This window comes from Candoia aspera, chromosome 5 (assembly GCF_035149785.1).
Source record: "Candoia aspera isolate rCanAsp1 chromosome 5, rCanAsp1.hap2, whole genome shotgun sequence".
Taxonomy (NCBI): Eukaryota; Metazoa; Chordata; class Lepidosauria; order Squamata; family Boidae; genus Candoia; species Candoia aspera.
Window position 1 is genome coordinate 98,780,788 of NC_086157.1, and position 25,547 is coordinate 98,806,334.

General features: G+C 36.7%; 1 protein-coding gene across 2 annotated transcripts in view; it reads left to right on the forward strand.

The window, feature by feature from the left end:
- The first annotated feature begins 386 nt into the window (after window positions 1–386).
- The window catches only part of CWF19L2 (CWF19 like cell cycle control factor 2), an 82,927-nt gene continuing 57,766 nt past the window's right edge, over window positions 387–25,547 (forward strand). For both annotated transcript variants that reach the window (XM_063305826.1, XM_063305827.1), the window contains exons 1-7: window positions 387–477; window positions 12,637–12,747; window positions 17,282–17,389; window positions 19,500–19,619; window positions 22,376–22,495; window positions 23,583–23,670; window positions 24,852–24,967. In XM_063305826.1, the coding sequence (XP_063161896.1) occupies window positions 394–477; window positions 12,637–12,747; window positions 17,282–17,389; window positions 19,500–19,619; window positions 22,376–22,495; window positions 23,583–23,670; window positions 24,852–24,967 (747 nt within the window). In that variant the 5' untranslated portion in view covers window positions 387–393. The remainder of the gene's footprint in view (window positions 478–12,636; window positions 12,748–17,281; window positions 17,390–19,499; window positions 19,620–22,375; window positions 22,496–23,582; window positions 23,671–24,851; window positions 24,968–25,547) is intronic.

Sequence of the window (25,547 nt, forward strand, 5' to 3'; positions counted from 1 at the left end):
AAGATCTATGTGAATCAGAAGCTTTAAACTGCTGCCCACTAAATCGGGTATTAGATATTGCCTGAAACCTCTTCCATACTACTCCGTACAACACATTACGAACGCCTACAATATATCAGGCCACCACGAATAAAGATGAACCGAAGGAGAGACTTTAGAAGGCAACAATTCTATAGCCTCCGCAGCTGCCAAGAAGCTGAACAAAATCCGCAGCAGCACAAGCACCAAAAAACAAAACAAAACCCGACTAACCATGCGCGGAAAAGGAAGGCGGAGGCAGTAAATGGGAAATTCCATTTCGTTACAACTCCGCGATGCGCAGGCGTACTAGCGAGAGTTTCCCCTGTTTGCTTTACGGCAGCAACGCTTTCTCCCCCCAACTCCACAACAATCATGGCGTCCGGGTTTGAAAGCGAGCGGGTCTTAGCGGCGCGTAAGGAGGAGAGGCGTCGCCAGCTCGAGGCGCTGCTGCAGCAGGTGACCGACCGGCCCGGCTTGTCGCTCCGCGTCTGGGGCCGCTTGCCTCCGTGGGGGAGTCGTGTGTCTCTGATATTTAAAACAAACCCCAGAATTGGGGCTCGCCTTCCCTGCTGTCTTTTTAGGACGGGACCGAGCCCTCCCGTCTTGACCCCTCAGCTCTTGGCTGGAAGCGTCGCCGTGAAAATAGACCCCTAGAATAGAAGGACTGCTCCTTAAGCCAGATCAGTCGCCCGGTGTAATAATAGGGCTGCTTCATCTTGCTCGGACGTTTCCGGGAATTACGGGAAATGTAGTTCTGCCCACGAGGCCATGGAGCTCCGGGAGAGATGCTCCCATAAGTCGCTGGCAGTTTTGGGGTCGGGGAGCAGAGAGATCCCGGGGTGATGCCCATTTATTTATTAATTGTAGACCACCCTGTACCCATCTCCTCTGTGTACAGAGTAAAGTAAAATGATTAAAGTATATCCACTGATACTTTATTCTCAGGCACCTTCATAAGGAAGTATGTTCACATTGGTGAATATTTATCCTCCTGTATATTCTTATTTACATGTACTGTATATTCTGTCACTGGACTTTTGCGGTGTCTTTGGAAACGGAGAGAAGCGGTCCCTTTCCAATTGTAGGCAGAGTATTAATGCAGAATAATTGAATCATTTGTAGTGGGTATCATAATATGTTTACCATTTTTTTTGGTGCTCCTGGCCTCCTTTATCTAGTAGGTGATTTTAAGGTAGATATAAGTCCAAACAACTGTACTGGTTGAGGAGTTGGACAGGGAGCAGGAGACTTGGGTACCAGTCCACCCTCAGCCATAGATGCTTATTAGGTGACTCATCCCAACATACCTTACAGGGTTATTGTGGGGAAAAAAAAGGAGGAGGGAGTTATAAGGCCCTGAGTTCTTGAACAAAAAGTAGGTGAAGAATTCTTACCAATCAGTAATTCATTTCCTTCTTTAGGTCTTAGAGCCAGGGGAAAGAATGGACAAGTCCCTCCTGATGTACATATAGATAGATGTGTGTTACTTGCAAGTCAGGTGGTGCCCTCAGGTGGAAAAAGACCCAAAGAAATGATTACATGCAGAATTTATGAGCTTCTTTATTAACAGCCACATCTTTAAACTCCTGCAACATACTTATTCACAAACTGAAAGATTCTTGGTAAGAGTGAAAATTAGGGGAGCTAAAAGCTGCGCTTTAACTCCACAACCTTTGTTCTGCAAGGACTGTGTCCAGTTAAAAAACAAACAAACAAACTGGATTTTATAAAAAAGTGTACTTCAGGATTATCCCACAGGTGCTATTTAGCCTAAGAATCAGTATGAGACTTTGTTAAAAACTAAAAACAAGAATGCACTCATGGAAACTTGGGAATAATTAATTCAGGCAGCCAAAGGGTACAATCCTTCCATTCTTTTGGCAAAATATAACTATTTGTGCAAGGAGATGGTTTTCTGTGCTGGTTTCCCACCAGTAGTATGGGAAAAGTTCTACAAATTATAAGCATTATGTGGTCATTTTATGGCTCCTGCCCTTACACTTGGAGATGTGAAACAGCACTGTAGTGCATTTATTTATTGTAGACCACTCCAATCCCAAAGGATTCTGGGCAGTTCACAAAAAGCAGAAATAAAATGAAATGGTATAAAAATAAAGGTTCAAAACCAAAGTAAGATTACAGACGTGCCTGTGGTGGTGTCCACAATGAACTCAGGCCAAAAATATGCTGGAAAAATCAGTTTTTAGAATCTTGTGGAAAGCAAGAAAGGATGGAGCCAAGTATGCTCTGGGGAAAGCATGTTCCATAGCATGGGGGCTAACATCTGAGAAGGCCTGCTGCATCACTCTTTAATGCTTACATTAATCTCTCTCTATGTGACTGTATAGACTGCTGATAAACAGCAGTCCTGCTTTTTGCAGGTGATAATGTCATTTGAACTGGTGCTGGAGAAAATTGTCAACAGTACCTTGGAGAGCAAGAAGAACCAATAATTCAGTAAATGGGGCAAAACCAGACAGTTCACTGGATGCACTATTGAAGCTAAAGTTTAAGTATTTTTGACATGTAGACTGCTTGGAGAACACACTGATGCTTGGAAAAATTGAAGGCAATAGAAAAAGAGGGTGTCAGAAGACAAAATACCTAAGTAGTATTACTGATATGAGCTTGAGTTTACAAGAACTCAAAGAAACAGTTATGGACAGAAAATCCTTGCAAACTGTTGTCCATCTGATCACAAAGAATCAGAAGTGACTGAACAATAGTGGCAAAATTGTTGTTAGACAACTAGCAGCCCTAAAACTTTACTTTCCATTTATTATATAGATATAGAAGTCAGAGAAACTTATATTTAATAATGGAAAGAAATAATTTATTATCTATACAGGAATATATTTACTTTGCATGGGAAAAGCTTGGAATTCTGCTTGATTAGTTAAGGGCCCCCAGTAACTCTTTTCATGTATTATGTGAATAGTGTAAGGCTGAAGCATTAGAGATTTATATAAAGTTCAGAAAAATGTTGAATTCTGTGGATTCTGTGGGAGTTGGAAGCAAAAACTTCGAACATTTCACATAAAGAGTGATGTGCTGTAAAAGGAAGCCAGAGTATTGCAGTAGTAGGGCCTTCTAAGCTAATAATGAAAATCAGAAAAAATGATGGCTAATAAAGTCCATAGCCTACATTTTTATCCCATATTCACAATATAGTAAGTAAAGAAGATGATTTTGAATCTTGAGTATAGAAATGCAAATACGATTTAATAGGAATAATGGACACCTAGTAGGATAGATTCCACATTGGTACTGCTTATTTATACATTCAGTTGAGCCATCCTGAGAAAACATCTTCTCCCAGTCCTGCTTCCAAGTTGCCTTGTCATCTTGTCATCATATGCAAGCCTTGTCATCATATGCGAGATGAATTAGGACTGATTTGGAGCTAATCTGAGTTGACTTAATCATTTCTGGTTCATGTTGGATGCTTGCTTCTTGATTAGGAAGTGGGGTGGATGGAGAGGCTGGGAGGAAATTCTGGCATTCAATTCAGTTGTCTTTTCGGGAGGCTGAGAGGTCTGACAGCTGCTGTTTTTCTATTTCTGTTTGCAGATCCCATTCATGTACCTTAAATTTGTTAGAGTTTGGGATAGAAGTAAAGGTGGGAATTGATTTATTTGCAGCTTCTGTGGGCGGAAGGAATTTCTCAATTCTTGGCTGTTTGGCTGATTTAGAAGGTTGCAATCCAGGGTGGGCTCCATGGTGTTTCTTCCTTCTGCCCATCTTACCCAGGGAAATTATCTCACCCAGCCTGTGATTTCTTCTCTTTTCCTTCCTTTCTGCCTTCTCTGCTGCTTTTCTGCATTCTTTCTTCCAGCCAGCAGGCTAGCATTTGTTTGGATAGTTAACCTTCTGTGTTACCATACGAACAGCAATTAATGGCCAAAGGCAGGGGACATATATAAGTTGGATTTAACCAATGGCCATCTTGTACTATCCCATTACATTGGAATATAATGATTGAAGGGTACAGTTTGTTCAAAAAGAATAGAAACTATTGAAAAGGAGGAGTTAAAAGCATCAGTAATTGAAGTGATTTGAAAATATTGTAACACATGTTGGAGTTCAGTTAAGTGAAGGGATGAATAAGAGCAAATGTTGGCTGATGTCACTGGCGTAGTCATGGAGAGGATGTGAATAATGCTTTTTAGAAATTATATTTTGTCAAAGAGGTATATAGTAATAGGGATTTTTGTGTGTGCGTGCCTTCAGGTCAGTGTTGACTCCTGTTGACTGCCTGGAAAGTCCCTGCAGTTTTCCTGACAAGATTTCTGAGGGCTGAGAGAGAGAGTGGCTTGTCCCTGCAGTTTTCTGCCATTGATTCCTTCCTAGGGCTGAGAGAGAGTGGCTGGCCCAAGGTCACTTAGCTGGCTTTGTGCCTAAAGTGGGACAAGAACTCACCATCTCCTGGTTTCTAGCCTGATGCCTTAACCACTACACCAGATTGGCTCTCTCATAGTGATGGAGGACTTTAATTACATTGACCTTAGTGATAGAGGACTTTAATTACATTGACCTCAGTTGTGAGACAAATTGTCAAGCTGGCTGTTCCAGAAAATCCCTGACTTATCTTGCTGACAAATTTCTGCTTCAATAGATGGGAAACACATGGGAGAATTTTTAACTTGACTGATCAGTACAGAAGATTGAATCAAGGAAGTGAAAGTAACTGGAACATTAGGGTAAAGTAAGCATATAGTATTGGGATTCTTGATTTTAGGAGAAAGTAAAGCTGAGCATAGTTGGACTTTTAAAAAAGTGAGTTTAATAAACTCATAGAGCAATGATAAACAGGATTCCATGGCAGTAAAAGCTAATGGGAAAAGGTGTTTATGATTCTGATGAGAAAAAAAATCAGAGATCAGTAGGAAAAAAAATATGACTATCTGAAAAGTTCAGATAATTCTATCAGTTGTAGTTTTAAAATATTGAGGAAGGGGAGAGGGGTACACATTTGGGGGGAACTGATCCGTGTCTTATCCTTCCCTTGGAATCATACGTTGTTGAGTAAATCTTTGTTATTTGTGTTCCAACTAGTAGATATATGCTTACTACACTTTGGAATCAAGAAGCAAACATCCAACATGAACTAGAAATGATTAAGTCAACTCAGATTAGCTCCAAATCAGTCCAGATCTAACCTCTAGACAATTGCTAGCATTGCCTGATAAATTTGTTGTTGAAAATGATTCAGGAAACGAAAATGAAAAGGTTTTACTCCAGTCTGGTTGTTTCCATGCAGCGAATCAAATATTGAAGTTTCTTTTCTTTGGAAACATGATCCAAATCCTTCCCCTTGGGGAAAAAGTAACATTGGGTGGATAAACTGTGAGTAGCTCAGGACTGTACAGATACTATTGATTCATGAACCATTACCATTTGTCAATAACTTACCAAGCAAGTCTTGTATGAACAGAACAACACGAATTTCAGCCAATATTTCAATGTTAATACTAATTAAATGTTAATGTTAAGTAAGTGTTAACATTAATAAATAAAAGTATGTTCTTCATGGTTTTAGACTTTTTTCAGTTAATACATAGATTACCAGCAAACAACTCTATAAAATAATTCACTTCCTATGTAAGGTGACCTCTGTGACCTGTATGTTTGTTTAACTTCTCATTAAATTAGAATATGTATTCAAAAATTAATGAGCACAAACCATACACACCAAGTAATTATCCTCTGAAAAAGGGAAAAAGAAATCTAAAATTATGCACTGAATTTCATTTGCACAAGATTGCATTAAGTGAAAAAAACGGCTGTTGAGAAAAGATGATCCCGTTATTGAAATATTTTTGAAAGTTTTAGGGGCCATCTATAATCTTTCAAGATATATTTATAGTAGAATACATACAGTAGGTATATGCAATAATTTATGGTTGTAGTTATTGTAACAGAATATACTCAGTTGCCCTATTTGTTAATTTCAAACCTAGCTTGTGTTGAAAAAGATGAGGCAAGTTTGTTCATTAGTCTAAGTTCACTAGTCCAGTCTTAGATATTTCAGTATTTCAGCATCTAACTTTAAATGGGTTAAATGGCTCATTTGTAAGAAAGTCTTTTTATGATTGCAGCCTTAATGAGATGATTTGGTAGCATTGAGGAATGGAAATAGAATAAGAACTGTATGTTATCAATTTGTGTTCATTTTGTGATGTCCCGTTTTTGCCATCCCACCAGTGGGAGCTAATGAAATTAAGTATAGGTAGTGCTCATTATCCACAGTTCTATTACCCTTAACCGCCCAGAGTCCCTCCTTGGGGGGAGATGGGCAATGATAAACTTGATTAATAAACAATAAATAAAAAAATTAATAATTTTATGTGTTTAGAGTGGCTAAAAAGAGAGCAGATCTTGGTATGTGAAATAAAATGTATTTGTATGTGGGGGGTTGGCTTTTTGGGGGCGTCACTTTATTCAAAGAGAGCCTCGTGTGGTGCAGAGTGGTAGGCGGCAGCATTGCAACCGAAACTCTCCCCACGACCCGAGTTCGATCCCAGCGGAAGCTGGATTCTCTCTCAGGTAGCCGGCTCTGGTCGACTCAGCCTTCCATCCTTCCAAGGTCGGTAAAATGAGTACCCAGCTTGTTGGGGAAGGTAATGGCTGGGGAAGGCAATGGCAAACCACCCCGCTCTATAGTCTGCCAAGAAAATGTCTCGAATGCAGCGTCCCCCCAGAGGGTCAGACATGACTTGGTGCTTGCAAAGGGGACCTTTCACTTTTTTTACTTTATTCAAAACAGCGGAAGGGCTTTTATGTACGTGAAATGTTTGCTTTTCCCAGTCTTATTATCTGGAGTTTCGTTATTCCCAGTTGCTGGGCTGGAATGGAAACTCTGTGAATAATGTATAGGGAAATCATCAGAATATTGTGATTTGAGTTGAGGATGCCCATCTTCAGCAAAAGTCTTACAACTCACGTAACATATAGGTATAACTGCAGCACTGTTTGGCTATTATGGTAGTATATAAAACAAAAACTGCGTCCATTCATATCTGATAAACGGAAGAGTATATTGGGCCAAATATTGAAGGACATTGCTAAATGCAGTGCAAGATGTCTTGTTATTATACTTATGAATTCCCTCAGTACTGACTGCCTGAGGGAATTATAGAAAACCTATTTAGAACAGGGTCTCTGTTCTTATGTAGAGAATATTGAAATATGTGAAAAGGAGAGTGACAAGACTTACTTCTGTTCTGCTCACTGGTTTGTGACAGGCATCAAAATATAAGTTAGTTTAGGAGAACTACAAATTCCCGGATATTTTTTGAAAAGAGTGGTGGTGCCTGAGGGGATTTCAGAGGTGCATATGTTGGAGCTGTCATCTTCTTTCTGTGGCAAAACTAGTATTTATTTCATTTAGATTTTTATATTTATTTTATAGAAAGTTATTTCATTTATTTATCAATCACGTGCGTGTGTGTATAATTTTTATTAAGAATTTTGATTGTAATAGTAAAATCTATTTTTTTATTTTTATTTATCAGATTTTTGTTACTGCCCATCTCCCCCCCAAAATCTGATACAAATTAAACTTAAAGAAAAGAGAATAGAAAGGAGTAAAAAGAGCAAGAAAAAAGAGAAAAGCAAGAATATAATAAAGAGGAAAGAAATATACAAAGAAGTGACTTCCAACCTTCATCACAACAAGTATAAACACATTTAGTGACTCTTCACCCTGTCTAATGTTACAGACATTTATCTCTTCATCCCATATCCCATCTCTTATCTATAAACAAATCCATAAAACATCTTTTCAGTCCTGGTGTCAGCAGAAAGTCCGTAAAGGATTGCCGGAAATAATAACATACCTTGTTTTAACCTTGATCAAATATACCAACTTTATATTCCTTCCTTTTACTTTTAACAGTCTTAATCTTTAGTTCATTCAAATATTGTCATAGGATTTGATTTTTCTTCTTCTTTGTCCCATCACACAGAGTTCTTCAAGGTTTTAACAAGCCTCTTTTGTAAATTCAGTAGGAAAAAATTATTCAGGACACTCTCTTGGTTTGTCATTTGTATTTCCCTTTTAAATTTTAAAACCACAGCCAGTTTCTTTTGTAGATCCAGTGAAACATCCTTTTCTAAGTCATTCTCTTGGCCTGTCAGTTGTAAATATACTTTCAATACCATCTCTATCTTGTTAGATAAAATTTGTTCTACATCTGTCATTTCTTCAATAACATCTTTTTGCATAGTCTATCCATAGAAGCAGATACCATTACTGACTTTGTTGATACTATGGCTACTATTTTCTGCTTCCATTTTTCAAAAGTCTCCTTCAGTATTTTCATTGTTAGAACACTTTGCAGCATTTTATAGGCTTGTAAATCTTTCTTCTTAGTCCCCTCTAGTGTCCAGTTTTTGAAATTATGAAATTGCTTATCTTTGTTTTGTCATGTAAAAATCAAAACAGAATCTATTTCCCACAAGAAGCTGTTTGTTCTTTATAATTATTTCCAAAATCTTTTTGTAAAAGTTTCAATATTCCAATTTTATCTAGACCCTAAGTCTATTTATAACTTTCTGAGATCATTTAGCTTTTTGCTGTTTATTTCAGATTCTTTAAATTCTTAAGTTTATGACTTAAGAGATACCTGGTGTTGAGTCCTTGGTGCTCTCTGAGCCTTGTTGTTTTCTTGCAGACGTTTCATTGCCAGACTAGGCAACATCTTCAGCGCAAAGAGGGAGTGGGCCTTGCTCTCAGTTTATATACCGTGGCTTGCCCTGCTTGTGTTGGTAGGCGTGTTGTTCTCTCCTTGGAAGTTCTTTGATTGGGCTGTTGTTTGCTGCTTGGTTGATTGCCTGAGCTAATCGTTCCTTGATTAGGGTGTATTGTGCTGTTTGATGGTTCATCTGGTGTTAATCCTCCAGACACATAGAGGTAAACAACATTTACATACCATTCAAAAGAGACAATAGAAAAGCCAAAAGACCAGTACACTCCCTTGCCAGCAATCAACACCCAGATATGCAAAAATCAACACTAGGATTAACACCAGATGAACCATCAAACAGCACAATACACCCTAATCAAGGTGAATTGATTCTATCATATTTGATTATAGTACTTTGGTAATAGAGGTTAAAAACAGGTTTCACTTTGAAGTAACATTAAAACTTTATTGTCTATAGAAAAGGAAAAGGTACCATATATCTTTTGTGTTTATTTTAAGTAATATCTTTATAGATTTACTGGTCATACTCCTAAGTAATATACTTAGAAATGTAGCTTTACGACTTATTTGGATTTATTTGTATCAGATCAATTTAAATCACTATTCAGGAAGGCTCCATTTAAAGTATTTCCCTTTTCTTTTACATTATGATGTTTAACACTTTTTAAAAAAAAACAAATGTGGATGAATATTTAGAATATTGTCAAATAAACAATAGAAAATAAAGTATCCATGTCCCTTCATACTCAAAAACACCTTTCTGGATTTGAATCCAAAACACAGTCCTTTAAGATACGCATTTATGAATAAAGAATCTTGTATTATATCCAGAGATTTGTTTTGAGTTCCAGAATTGAACAGCACATATGATCCTTCCACAAAAAAGAAGCATTCAGAACGGACCGTTTTCCCTGATTTCCTCTTTAGCAGATCATCCAGAGATCTGCCGAAAAATCCAAACATATATTCTGTCAAGGTGTCACCTATGTGATCTGATATCTACTAATATATAGATTCATAGCTAGAAAATGTGAAATATGGCTAATTAAAAATAAAAGGAGTAGCCGAATGTGTTTTTTAGTAAGAGCTGGATGTGGTACTATATATCCTTCTGTTATGAATGCTGAAGTTGCTGTTTTGAAATTAATAATTCAAGAGCTTAAGTTCATTGACTCAGTGAAATGTGGCCCCTTACTGTGTTGGCATGAGATTTTAAGAAGCATGAATGTTCCTTCTGAATGTTCCTGTTGATGTATGAGCATATTTATATTTGAGCATCTTATTAAACATTCCTCATCTGCCTGGAACAATAGAACTTAAAGGTATTGTCTGTAATATAAAGTGAAGTTACTGGAAGGTAGATATTAATCTGTAAAAGCAAAAGGAAAGTCAGTGGGTATTTCTGTGGTTTTAGACAGTGTTAAAAATCTGGCTCAGAAGAAAATTTTGCTCTGCGCGAGAGTTGTAAAATGTGAAACAATTAGTCTTAGTTTTGTACCACGACAAAGAAACAAATAAAATTCCATGCCATTGTCAGGATTTAATTATAAAATATAGAAGCAAAGAAATGATTAAAATATGTAAGGTCTGTGAGACTGCATTGGGCAAATGAATTAAGAGATCACTGATTTTTGTTTCTACTTTGAAAGGAAAAGGAATAAATTTAGTAACTAAACATTTAGGATAAGGAAAGTGTAATGTATGTGTTTGAAGTTATAAATATCAGTGATACGCTATTTAGAAATGTGATTACTCTTAGGTAAATGAAATTTGGAATATTGTATAAGGAATAATATTTCAGTGCTGCAGCTATCTTAATGGGAATTCTGGGAATTGCTTACTATGCCTGTCCAGTTAACCCTAACCACTACTACAATATGACAATATTTTCTTTATTTCATTATCTAACTATTTCAAATAAATGCTTGCATTGTATTCTTCCAGAAAGATGCTGCAATGCTAAAAATCTATGTTCAGAAGTTACATTAGTTATGTTTCATTTACAAGGAAAGATAATTGGACACAATTCTATGTGATTAATATTCTTTTACTTATAAATGTATATGCTGCTTTTCATTAAAAGAAGCAGTTTATTTTGAAACATTAACAAACATATAAAATAGTAAAGTAGAAACTAATTAATTAGTTGTTAGTTATGTTTTCTAGTTAGGTAGCAGCAACTAGCCACCTTGTCTGCTCTCAGAAAGATAAATAGGGATTTGGATGAGAGATACTCAGGAAATTCCAGGGCTGTAGCCTGGATTGTGAAGTCAAAAAGAACAATCTGGAAAAAGGTGTAGGAAAACCAGTTCTATAAAGTTTCTGAGAAAGTACGCAGATCATCACCTTCATTTATTTATTTATTGAAATGTATTGGCCGCCCACCTCCAGTGGACTCTGGGCAGTGTACAAAACTAGAAAAGACAAACGAACAAACAAAATCCAGCTAAAACATTAAATCAAACAGCCCAGACTAAAGTAATATAACAAACCACAAAATTAACAGAACAAAATACATCCCTGATCCGTGATACTTCCATGAAGTTACCAGGAATTGAGCTCAACCTGAAAAACTTTAATTTTAGGGCAGTTTGTGAAAAAGCAAATAAAGAAAATCAAGGAAAGGCCTAGGTTTAAAAAAAAAAAAGGTTTCCAGTTTACCTGATGTCACATGTTATGCTTGTTCGTTTATTTTTGTGCCTTCAGGTCACTTTTTGACTTCCAGTGACTGCCTGGACTAGACCCTGCAATTTTCTTGGCAAGGTTTTTCAGAAGTGGTTTGCCATTGCCTCCTTTTCGGGGGTGAGAGTGACTGGCCGAAGGTCACACAGATGGCTTCATGTCTAAGGCAGGACTAGAACTCCCGATCTCCCGGGTTCTAGGCTAGTGCCTTAACCACTATATCAAGCTGGGTCTACACTTGTTTGTTACTGATTACCTTTTGGGAGGGGAGAGAAGACAGTGGCACTGAGCTGTTTGTTTGAGCAACTATATGAGTAGCTTTTATTCTGGCCCCAAACCTTTATATGGTGATATGTACAAAACTGGGTATCTTTTATCATAAGTCCTAAGAATATTTTAGTAGGGTTGTGTAAAGCATCAGAAAGGGGCATTGCACAAGTGAAGTATTTCCGGCTCCATCCTCTGGAAGGCTTGGCTCTACTGAAGCTTTGCTTCACTGGATATGCACATGGATAGGGCTTTGCGAAGTACCCATTTCATGTGCTTTGCACAGCCCTTATGTGTATTTGCGATAGGGAGATCGTTGTGCAAAATAATTAAAATGTTTTAAATTCAGAATAAAACAAGCCCATTTGGGAAAGTTCCAATGGCATGTTTCAAACTAGATAAGCCACAGTTTTCTAGACGGTATAGACAGTTTAGGGAGGCTTATTCAATTAGAACAATGTAATACCATACAATAACAAGTAGTTTAGGAGGCATATAAATGATTAAATAAATAAATATACAATAAAAAGATAAAAAAGTATGCCAGTCTAGGATTCCAAGCAATGGAATTCCACAATTTTTAAAAATATGTTTGAGGAAATTAGCCTTGGCTTCTGAAGATTTAGATTTCAGTAAACATATTCTTTAATAAATGGGATGATTTGCTGTAGGTTTTGGAATTTGGTTTTCTTTTCCTTAAGCACATTCATATGCATATTATACTTTTCAGATCTTATAACAACTTTCAATAGCAAAATTAAATCACGATAATTCTTTTTCTTTTAAAACTCTCCTGCTAGTCGTATGCTTCATTGATTTGGCAAAATCAAGCATCTCTGAGACATAATGGAGTATTACTGATTTATTCCAAACTGAGTATCTCACTGAAGAGCTAAGTATTTCTTTATATACATATTTGCAGTTTGTTGAATTATCCACATCCTTTTTTCCATTGTAGGCAAAAGCTAATTATGAAAAAGATGAAAGACTCAAGGAACTGAAGCGATTGCGAGGGGAAGATACATGGATGCTGAATAATGTGAACGAGCGTTTAGAAGAACTGGAAAAGGTAATGGAAACATGGCTGTTGCAATTATTTTTAATTTGTGATTGTGCGAAAAATGTGTCAACGTATTCCCATTCCAGTTATGCTGAACAGGTAACAGCCATTTAAAAGTAATATCAAACTATTGCTTAATTATTTGATTTTGGATACTTAATTCACTAAAGATAAAATATAATATGTAAAATCCATTACAATTTAAAGGCAAAGAAATATCAGTAGCATTCAGATTACAGTTACAGCATAAACATACGATTAAAAACATATTCTATTAGGGAGATGGGCCGTAATAGAAATTTGAATAATAAATAAATAAATATTAAGTATTATATGATGCTGAAATGACTGTGTTATTAGTGCCATCACTTTTCATTTATTACCTTCCTGTAATTGGGGATAAAACTCTCTGAAGTAAAACTGAAGAATCCAGGAGAAGCAGCTGTTAAGTAGTTTAAATACATGCTCTGTAAAATTTCAGACTCTAACTTAATGAATTTATAGAGAAAGCGAATGGTATGAGTGCTTCAAAATGTGATAATAGGCAGTACAAGCCAAATTCCTTCTAAATCCTGGGATACCAATTTTCCACTGGGTTAACAAAAATTAAATAGTTCTTAGAGAATTTGACTATCTGATGTTTAAAAACAAATTCTTGAATATAAAGGCAAAAAGAAGAAATAACTGAAATGTTGAGCTGATGTTCAGCGTGGATAATAATAATATAATTATTACATGTCTTTATCAAGGTGTGGTACAAAACACCTTTCCCCCCCTGATAATTACAAATACCCAGATAGAATTAGCTTAGAACCCGGTAAACAAATATTAACTCTAAAGGATCAACATAATACATTTGAAACAATGAGCTGGGCATATGACAGAACATATGCACCTAATGATTTAAAAAAGGTATTAATCTGCAACAGTCAGCTAGGTGGAACAACCAGACCCTCCTCTAAACCATTAATTAAATTAAAAAGATTTTTAAACCCCTATCAAAGCCTATCAAATTTCTATAGAGATGAAAGGAGGAAGAATCACTGGCCAGGTCCCTAAAGGCTTGAAACCTGGAAACTGACCTGGGAGTGAGAAACTGAAAGAAGAACCTGCTTAGAGGAATGTAAAGAATGAAAAAAAAAAAGGCAGATGGATACTGGGAAATATCAGTAGCATTCAGATTAAAATTACAATGTAAAAATTGAAAGAATTTTTTTACAGCATAAATACTGAAAGAAGAACCTGCTTAGAGGAATGTAAAGAATGAAAAAAAAAGGTAGATGGATACTGGGAAATATCAGTAGCATTCAGATTAAAATTACAGCATAAAAATACTATTAAAAACATATTCTATTACCAGAAGAATGAAAAAAAAAGGTAGATGGATACTGGGAAGTTTGTGATCAGAGTTTCTAAACACAAACACCAGTAGGGAGCCTGTGAAGAGCCTTGCACTATACTGAGATACGAGAACAAGGTGAAAGGAATGGAACAGCTAAGGTGTACTGTTTTGGAGTAAGAACAGGATGGCCATAGAAATTAGAAACTATTAATATAAGCATGAGACAACCAAGACATACACCAATAACATCTCTTCTGCAAGGAACCCCTGGCTCCTATGAACATTCATCAAGTTGTGGCTAGGAGGGTCTTTGTGCAACTTCAGGTTGTGTTGCCAGTTGTTTCCATTCCTGGATTGGGAGGATTTACTCTCAGTCACTCATGGCCTGGTCACTTCCAGAATGGATTTCTGTAATGTACTCTACATGGGGTTGCCCTTGAGCATCTGGACTCTCCAGCTGGTGCAAAATGCAGTGGTGCAGGCAGTTATGTGTGCTCCTCAATCAGCACACATTACACCTCTGTTCCATGAGCAGCACTGGTTGCAAGTTTGCTTCCAGTTTCAATTCAAGGTGCTGGTAATAACCTATAAAGCCCTACGTGGTATAGGGCCAGGTTATTTGAGTGACCACCTCTCCCTGGTTACAACTACCCATCCCATCAGGGTTGGCAGGAGAGACATACTGCGGATCCCATCTATCAAGGGATGCCATTTGACGACCCAGGAGGAGAGCCATCTCTGCCATGGTGCCCACCCTTTGGATCTTCATTCCCCCTGAGATTAGATTCACCGTGACTCTGCTGGCCTTTCAGAAGGCTCTCAAGACATGGTCTTGTCATCATGCCTGAGGATCCAATGGTAGTATGGAACCTATTAGTTAGTTGTACTGTTACTCATTGTATTGATTGTATTCTCCTGCAAATTAAGTTTTGTTTTAATTGGTTTTTAATTGGTTTTAATGGTTTTCATTTTGGTTGTTTATTTGTAACTATTGTTTTTAAGTTTGTGAACCATACAGAGTCTTGTATGTGAAATGGGCAGCTGTATAAATTGAATAAATAAAATAAATAAATAAAAATAAGTGCAAATAGTGTTACTAGATCAAAAACAAGATTCACAGTCAGCTGGTCATCAATCAAGACCACAACACAGCTGGTGGAGAAAATTGGGTCAATTCAAGAGCAATAGGGAAAATTCCATAGAGGATGGGACATACAATCAGAATGAAGCACAACAATCTCAGTTTTTTCCATATTCAGCTTAAGGTGGTGGAAAGTGCTGGTAAGACATTCTGAAACAGATAACCATGCATTATCATTAAGGACCTCAAAAGCCTGAGGAATTTGATCATCAGCATAACTCCTCTTTTGGGGGAGATGGGCGGTAACAAAATTCGAATAATTAATAAGTAAACAAACAAACAAACAAACAATGACATTGGAAGCACTGATCATGAATCAGGACATCCAAGGAACAGTGTAAAGGGAAAACAAAATAGGTTTCAAGGCTATTAACTGAGAAACCCCTACTACAAAGGGAAATATCCAGGAATGAAATCCATCTTGTACTATCCCCCAAAAACAAGAAGACAAAATAGACTTAAACCAATCATGTACACCTCCAAAGATGCCCAGAAACTGTAACCTGGACAACAGTATCTAATACTCAAGTGTGTCAGATGTTGCCATCAGATCCAAAAGGCCAACAAAGGCACTGGGACTTGGCCACCAGACTGTCATTCAGAATTTGAGAAAGTGCCATCTCATTTGATTTGCCTGTTCAAAACCCTGATTTTAGACCACTGCAAGACAAAGTCTCAGGGCAATTCTCTCAAGGACTTTAGACAAAAAAAGGAAGCAGAGACACGGGCTGGTAATGAGCAAAAAGGTGATCCGAGGGGGTTTCTTTGCAAACATGCTTATAAGAGTCCACAGTTTAAAAAAACAGTTCACCAACCCTTTTATATAAGACAAGAAAAAGAGAAGAGAAGGATAAAGAAAGGATGAGTTCAGAAGCAGAAAGTGTGGAAGAAGCTAGAGGGGATGGTGGAGGAAAGCTAGTAAGAGGAAAAGAATGACGAATATTCCCCACTGTAATAGAGATAAACTCTCTCAAGCACTCAGCTGAAAAAGAAAGGAATAGAAAACTATATACCTCTGTGTCTGTCTTTATCAGACATGCTGCTCTGCCGCTTCAGTCATATGTCTTAAACAGCTTACTACATAACACTGAATACGTTACAGTGAACAAAAATTGGGGACAATTATATTGTTATGTAATTGTCCCCAGTTGTTAGATAACATTGCCGAATTCAGTGGCGGTTGGTGCTAATAAAGACTGAAAAGTGGGGAAAAGCAGCTGAAGGGGTCCTGAGCAGGGAATGAGTGGTAGCCTGAAAGAAAACCTGTTGCAAGTAGTGGAAGTAATTATCCAGAGTTTACAGCAATCCTCTCCTTTCCTGTAGGACTGCAGACACTTATGGTTGTGGAATCCCAGTTCTCAGTGCATGTTTGCAGCCAGGAACAACTTGATCCAAAGCAATCTGGGTAATAGGAATAAACAGTTCAGCTCAATAATTGGCAGTGAAAGACTGCGGAAGTGGAAGAGATACATTTGCCAAAGCAAGGTTACAGTGACTTCTCCTTTTGGCTAAGGTCATTATGAAGGAATTATTTCCTCCTTCCCATTGCACTCCTTGATATACTTGATTTGCTGTTCAGGATGACATATACCTCCCCCCCAATAACTGGTTCTGAAGATAGCCCTTTATAAACATTAAAACGTTCATTTCACCTGAATATAATACAATAGAATTGAAGTTCAAATAAAATAGGGCACCATCCTGGGTTTCAGTTATACTTATAAAGGGCATGTCAAATGAAGAAGAGAGATGTTGCTTGTCAACTAAAATTTTCACTTGGTTGGCAATAATAATAATTATAATTATCTAAAACCAAGTTTGTTGTTGTAGAATACAGCTTTCATATGTATGTTTCTAATGCATGCTGAGTACCTTTCTATCGAGAAGCTTTGGATGTGATACATAATAAAACAAGCCATTAAGAAAAGTATCCTGGGTCATTTTTCAGCAGGGTGGTGGTAGATGTTTTGCAGTTTAAGGACGACAAAATACAGTGTACCTTCCTAATTATAGTTACAGTATGTGGCCTGTCGCAGTGATACAAATGTTGCTTTTTGTAGGAACATTCTGTTACAAAGAAGAAAAAGCATTCAAAAAAACATAAAAGAGAAAAGAAGAGGAAAAAGACTAAAAGAGAAAAAAAAGATGATTCATCTGATACCAGCTCTGTAAGTTTTATAATCCCAAGTCATCAGTTGGTAAAAAGCTGTCACCTATATTAGTGATTGTACTTAGGCCTTAGTTTTACAAGTATCCTGGATATTTGATTTATAATTGCTGGTACACTATAACATCAACCTATTTTTAAAAAATTGTAAGCATGCAAAAGTGACCTTCAGGTCAGAGGAAGAATAATTACAGCTCTATTAAGAAAGTGGACTGTATAGCTAGTGATTATTGCGGCAAGCTAGCATTCATTTTTCCATACATCTGATGTAATTTGGAAGAAATAGAAACCACATTCTAAAAAGAACCAGATTTCAGCTGCTGGGCCTTTTCTCATAAAGCTACAGGTATCCTTGACTTACGACCACAATAGGGACTGGAAAACTTGTTGTTAAGTGGTGCCGTCATTAAGCAAGGCATCATGTGACCGCCCCCAATTTTACAACATTTTGGTAGCAGTCGTTAAGCAAATAACAGCAGCTGTTAAATGAACTGCGTGGTCATTAAGTGAATCACGCAGTTCCCCATTGATTTTGCTTGTCGGAAGCTGGCTGACCAAATGGTGGTCATGTGACCCTGGGATGCTGCAAGTATCCTAAATACATGCCGGTTGCCAAGTGCCTGAATTTTGATTATGTGACTGTAGGGACGCTGCGACAGTTGTAAGTGTGAGAACTTTCAGTTGTAAGTCACTTTTTCCAGCACCGTCGTAACTTCGAATGGTCGCTAAACGAATGGGTAATAATGAATCATTAGACACAGTATACAGAATATTGGGTTGCTTGGAGGGCTAAGTATGATCTTGTTTATCTAGCTACTCTATTGATGCTGTACCATGGTCTGTAATACATGTCAGCAATGCTATTTAGACTCCACTCTACATTATTACTGCATATGCTCTGCACAATTTTACTAATTCAGTTTAAGAATCTCCAGTGGTAGAACATTTCCCAGTCTTCCCTAATATAGTAACCTCGAGATAATACTGGATTTCAGGTCCCTGATACTCAGCTGGATTAGTTGGTTTGATACAAAGCAGTGTTTTATATCTGGTGGCTGCATGCTTTTTCTTAAACTATAGATTTGCATCAGGGTTGATTATTTCAGTTGAAGCAAATGCCATTAACGATACTGTTGCCTGTACTTGGGTTTTTCTTCTAGAGGTGTTATTATGCATAGGCTATATTGTTGCTTCTTCTCATCATTCCCAGAAGTTTTACAACCCTCAGAGGTCTGCCGATCATATGACTTCTAGCTGTGAAAATTTGTTGGCTTTAACATTTTAAGTGGTCATTTATAATAGGAAGACTGCAAAAGTAATTTCTTTGAAAAGCATTTTGAGAATTAACCACTTCTCCTTTTGTGTAATAATAATAATAATTATTATTATTATTATTATTATTATTAAGTTAATAACAGTACCCAAGTGAACAAATTGGTGGCCTGTTTTCAGTGGGGAAAAGTGACTGTAATAAATATCAGATGTACTTAGTTACTTTTTATCAGAATGTGTGAGTCTTATAAAAACATTTAAAGAGCTGCAACCTCCAATAAGACTATTACAATGTTATAATAGTCCCTTTATTCTCTCTTTCTGGATAACTAAGATAACTCTCTTATTCATTTGTTAAGAACTTTATTAATTTTCAGAATATAATTAAAATACAAAATACAGAATATAGAAAAGATAAGAGTATAGGACTAAAGAAAAAAGAGAAAACTATGAAAGTGTGAAACAGACAGAGAACAGAAACAGAAAGTGACTTCCAACCTTCTCCAGTACAGATATGAGTTTACAAATATAATCTCTTACCATTAGTTAAACCTTAGTAACATTATTTCTATCAAAACAAACCATTTAATCATTAAAACCCAAAATCAAAGCAGCATTTTTTTCTGACATAAGCAAGTAGTCTAAAAGTGGTTGCCAAGTAGAAACAAATCCAGAAACAGTATTTTCTCTTATCAACACTGTTAACTTGGCCATTTGATAACTTTCTTATTCATATAGAAAAGGAAATTAAGTTTTTTTTAAATGAGCTTTACATTGCTTCTTTGAGCCTTTGCAGTCCTCTCAAACACATTTGATTGTTTGAAAACATGGGATCTTAGGGTTCTTCAGAAGAATGGATGGAAGCTCCTGTTGCACAGCCTTCTGGCACTGAGCAGTCTTGGAAGGTGAAGAAAGAACAGTCTAAAGAAGGAACAATGGAACATCCTACATCAGTTCAGGTAAGCACCTAGAACAGAAGGAGGCAACCTTTTTGTGGATAGGAACTGTGCTTAGCATTTTGGGGAAGAAGAGGTCTACAGTCAGTAGGGTAACGTCAAACTTGTTGCAGGGCCAGGATGTCTTGTTTTTCCTGGGATTGGAAAGTTTTTTTAAAATGTTGACCCTATTTTAAGATCTATCCTTCAGCTTTTGTGTGATCATGCCTCAAAAGATGCAGTTGGCCCCAACCTTGCTGACATTTCAAAAAGCTTTAAAAATGTGGCTGTTTTCCCGGGCATGGAGGTTGAGAGGTTAATTGGATCTGTGAGACTGATGTGTCATCTGCTAACAATTTATGCTGTCCTTCATTGTCACTCTGTATATATATCATTATTTATTGTATGTGTGTTCTTAACTTCATGTTAGCTTCCCAGAGTTGCCATTGTGATCAGGTGATGATCATATAAATTGATTAAAATAAATAAATAAGAGACAGGCAATCATTCCACTGATTTTTCATAATTGTGGTTGAAGGTTCAACGTGATTGCAAACAAGACTCACCAGTCTAGGGACAGAAAGTTTTAATGTTCCATAGGGTTATCTGGTTTTTTAGCCTAGAACCTGCTGATCCTGATGTTCTGAGAGTAGTTGGTAGATTTCCAGAAGTTCTAATCTTTTAAACCAGGAAGTGGTTCATGGTATTCTGGACATTGGCACATTCTGGAGAAAAAAATGAGCGCTCCAGGAAACACCAGGAAATTGGATCCCTGAGATACCGATTTCTCTAGTTCTGGCTACATGCAGTCCTGAATCTCAGGTTGTGTTGATCACTTTTGTGCCATCAAGGAGAGACCACGTGGATAGGTTTTCTCCATGGTAATCTGCCCATAAGCTGGTCCTTGGTTCTTCCAACGGTGCACCCATTGCCACTGTAACTGAGTCCATCCACTTTGCCGCTGGTCGTCCTCTTTCTTTCATAAAGAAAGTAAAACAATTAAACCTGAAATGCGTAGTAAAACCATATTAATCACTGGGTGCATGAAGATAGCATTATACAGAAATTCGTTTCAGACTTTAAAAGGGTAAAAAGCAGGCACTTTACTTTAAACAATAGGCAAAAGTCTTTTGGAGGTAAGGATTCTACCATTTGAACTACTTCCTCAGTGGCAGAAGCACTTGGGAAAACCTTCAGAGATTCCGTGCAGAGGCACATTTTTAAAAACTATATTTTATTTCTGGCTCCTTTTCAGGAGTGATTTGGATTAGTAGGTAAAGGTAAAGGTTTCCCTTGACGTAAAGTCCAGTCGAGTCTGACTCTAGGGGGCGGTGCTCATCTCCGTTTCTAAGCCTTGGAGCCGGCGTTGTCCATAGGACACTTCCGGGTCATGTGGCCAGCATGACTCACGGAACGCCGTTACCTTCCCGCCGAAGCGGTACCAATTAATCTACTCACATTTGCATGTTTTCGAACTGCTTGGTGTGCAGGAGCTGGGATTAACAACGGGAGCTCACCCCGCCGCGCGGTTTCGAACCGCCGACCTTCCGATCGACAGCTCAGTGGTTTAACCCGCAGCGCCACCGCGTCCCTGCCGATTTGGATTAGTAACAACTCTTAAAATATTGCCTCAGTAGAATCAGCTGTAAGCATACATTAATGTACATTGTGCACCAACCATTTATTTATTAGCTTTTACCTTTAATAAGTACTTTTCACAAAACATTTTTATAGGGCTTTTGGGAAAATTTAAGGCTGATTGTTTTCCTGTAAAAGAAATATTCCTCACAGGGTCAGCGTTGAGTCCTATGGGCTTGAATGCCCTTGCAGGATTTCTGAAGGCAAATGTACATGTATTGTTTAGCCAAAATTTTAAGTAAGTTGAGCTCATTTCATTGCATTGCATGAATTGTTAATATTATAATGCTTTGATGCTTATTGTGGGTTGGGGCTGCCAACTATTTTAATGCTTTTGTAAATGGGAATTATTAATTATAATAATGGTGCAGCATTGATGCTCAGACATTACCTAAATGCATTCTGGGTGACTTTCCCTCTTCATCACAAACAAATCTGTTAATTATTATTTTCTTCTGGGTCAGGAATATTTTTTGCTTATTTTGTGTTGCTGATCCTCTTGTGTAACAGAGAGCATCCCTAATTCACTTTATTTTTTCCTATGGTTCTGAAATTGTTCTTCTTGACAGGCTTTCAACATGGCCCTTGACAAGCAAATGCAATTCAGGGTATCCAAAATTGGCCACAAATAAATGTATATTCATTGAATCCACTTAATGGTTCATCTGACATCTGGGCAGTTTGAGTAGCTAAATGTTGTAAGAGGTACATAGTGCACCTGACCTGTAATGCCCGATTGAATAAAGCAGATAAATGAAATGGTGTGCAATGATTATCACCAATATTCCAGCATTCATGTAAAATTGTCAAAATAGGAGACTCTTAAGAGAGAAATAAGTTCCTAATTTTCATATACATTTGTGTATATTCCTATTCTCCCATGATCCATTGTCATTACTTAAAGTGCATTCTTTAAAACCTATGTATGGAATATAAAAATGATGGATAGGCCAGGCTGTAAGATGAATTGCTGTAAGATCTTTAAATGAAATTATTCTCTTTTTAACCTCTTCAAAACACCTATCAACCTTCTTTATTCCACATCCTGTAATTTCATTTTCTTCTGTCATTAATTTATCTCAAAAGTAAGCTGTTACTGAATGTGGATCTCTTTTAATAAGAAAAAGACTTTTTTTTCATAGAGGGATGAGTGGATGACCTTAGATTTTATGTCTATGAAAACATTGTCTTCAGCATCACTGAAGGCTGAAAAGCAGAAGGAAAAAATATTGGAGCAACAGAAAGCCCAGGAAAATGAACAGGTGGGTTAGGTTATTAATTGGGTAAAAGATTGTGAGAAACTAGCCAACAGCCAAAATGTGTATTTCTTCAGTTATCACATATTAATTTGGGGATTTAATTCTCCTGATAGCCAATCCAAGTTTCCAAGCTTTATTTATTATATATGTGTAGCCATGGGCTATTTCATCCAGCAGTAATAAGTATCCTGCTTGTCTGGTTGATTCTTGCTAAGTAATGAAAATAAAATCTTAGGAACAAATGAAGCCATACTTTTAGTGATGTATATGCATTAGAAAAAGAGAATGATTTTTAATATAAATAAAATTAAATACATTTCTTTGCAAACAAAATGTTTGCAGTGGACCTTCACTGAATTTTAATGAGATTGCTTTGGCAGGTAACAGTTGGCTTCCTAGTTTGTTTGTTTTTAAACTGAAAAGTATGAATTATTTTCTTGTTGGCTAAGGGACCAGTGTAGAATTGTGGTCTCTTACTTTAATTGTATTTTTCATCATATTAATGGGTGAAATGGCTTATGCTTACACATATATAATAAAACTTTTCTGTTAATGTTTTTCTGTTCATAATTGACTTGCTGCAATTATCAGAAAAATATTCTGCTATTTTTGATTTGATGGGGTTGGGTCAAACTTCTATATATTATTTATTAGCTGAAATAAGAACTTTTTAGTAAAAGCATGATGAATAAGTTTATTATCACGTTCTTGGTAATGTGATTAAAAACAGTGTTGGAATTTATTTCTTAGTTAAAGCCCAAGAACTAAAGGGATAAAACTCTCCTTTTTACTTGAGCTGATGAATTTGATATTTGTAATATGTTTCTGTGGTTTGTGAGATGGGCGGTTATATAAATATGATGGATAAATAAATAAATAAATAAATAAATTTATTTGGATGCTTTTTCAATCAGACTTGTTTTAAAAAAATTAAACACAACATTAAGTAAATACAGAAAAGATAAAATACATAGCTCTAACATTCGTTCGAAATGACCATAGAGGTAAAGTAAATTTGATGAGGCATAAAAGGGTACTTCTACAGAGCTGTTGACTTTGTAACTTTTTGCTTTTTTAAATTGCTGAATAGTTGCTGCTTTCAGAAAGAGAGCTAAACCCATATTGGAAAGAGGGTGGTACAGGCTTACCACCAGATGAACTATCAACATCAGTAAAAGGTAACGTCTTTCTATAAACTTTGACAATCTCTTTTTCTGTAACGATTCTGTCTCTCTGTCTCTCTCCCTCTCTCATAATCCTTCATTAATGTGTTAATGTTAAAAGAAAAAATATATATTCGTTGGTAATGATATCTTCATTAAAATTGTAGCACATAGCTTTGCAGAATATTTTAAATCATTTCTTTTTCATGTAATCTTAAGAGGCCTGACCTTCAGTTTCTATAACAGAATTCTTCATTGTGAACTAATTAAAAAATAACAACTGATTGTAATAAGCCATGATGAATTGTCATTTTATTTGGTCTGTTTCATTCCATTATACAAATTGCAGCTTTAAAATATTCAGAGGCTGAACTTTGTGAATCCCATTTTAAATGCGGTACATTAAGGATGCTGTTGGGGCAGAATATTATTTATGTAACCCTTTTTCATGTCTCTCCTTTCTCCTGTAGGCTATTTGGTCTCCTTGTGGAAAGAGCAAACAGAAGTGTGTGTGTGTGTGTGTGTGTGCATGTGCACAGGACTGTTTATAAAATTATGCAAACTGTGGTGTGGTAAATGGTAGAGATGTTTGCTGAATTACATATAGTGATGCAGAATGGAATAGAGCTCAATAAAAAAAAAAAGCCTAACGTTACAATGTTTGCAGCTCAGGTTACTTAAATGCCAATATGTGGAAAGAAAGAAATACTGTAATTACATGAGAGAGTTGAATTTTATGTGTTTAGATGTGCTTCTAAATAAAAATTTATTAGATTATGAAATGACCGTAAGATTTATTTTATCACAACTACCTTCCACAGTGAGTTTTCCCCTGTGCATTCCCATTGAATGTGCCTAATTTTTCAAGTAGAAACAGAATAATGTTTTTTCCCCTGTGGTTATTCACTGAATAAGCTACAAGAGTGAGTGGTTTGAAGTTACAGAATCTGTTACTTCTGCTCTCTCTCTGACACCTTCAAGAGATGACTAATTTTTAAGGACAGTTAGATGGGCTATGTTTTTGAAATGCATGTAAGAACATGAATGCAAATGGGAGAACTGTGCCATTGTTAAGAATATTTCTGACTGGGCTAACATATGTTGCAGTTGTGAAACATGGTGTATGCAGTTAGCACTAAGGTAATTGTATTAAACTGTAGTATACAAATACTATATTTACTATCATTATTCTGTAGTAACAGCAGTTGAAGATGGTGGATTAAGCTGGCTAAAGAAATCCCACCAGAGAATGAAGGAGCAATCTAAGAGAGAAAAACGGGACTTGGAAGAAATTGTAGCTGAAAGATATGGGGTGAGTGCTGGAAGGATGATAGTGAAAATATTTGTGCAGTGGAAAAAATGAAGCTTCTCAGTAAAGCATCAGTACAGTAGATTAACGTCTTAAATAAAACATAGACAGATGGCCCTCATTATCTGGGATGGTCACATTGCTGCCTCACAAATATCAAAATCACAAAGAATGAGACCTTTAAAAATGTACTTTATGCATGCCTAAAACCCATCCGCTATTTTTCACAGGGATAGAGTGACCCCCAAAAAACATGGTCTAGACTACAGGTAGACAAAAACCCTTCACAAACATATCAAGGTCTGGTCTCTGTTTAACTACCACGGATGTGCAGAACTGTGAGAAATAAGTCTGTGAGCCTCCTGTTTAATATGTTTAGTGATAGATATGAAATAACTATAATTCTATTTATGGGTATAAATACAATTTAGAAATACAGATACTTTATTTTTATAGTGTACAGCTTGTTTTGAACAGTATTTTTTAAATTGGTTTAAATTTTAACACACTTCCATCCTGAGATCGATCAGGCCCTTACACTCCTAACCTTCCAAAATGCCTTGAAGATACAGCTTTTTCCCCC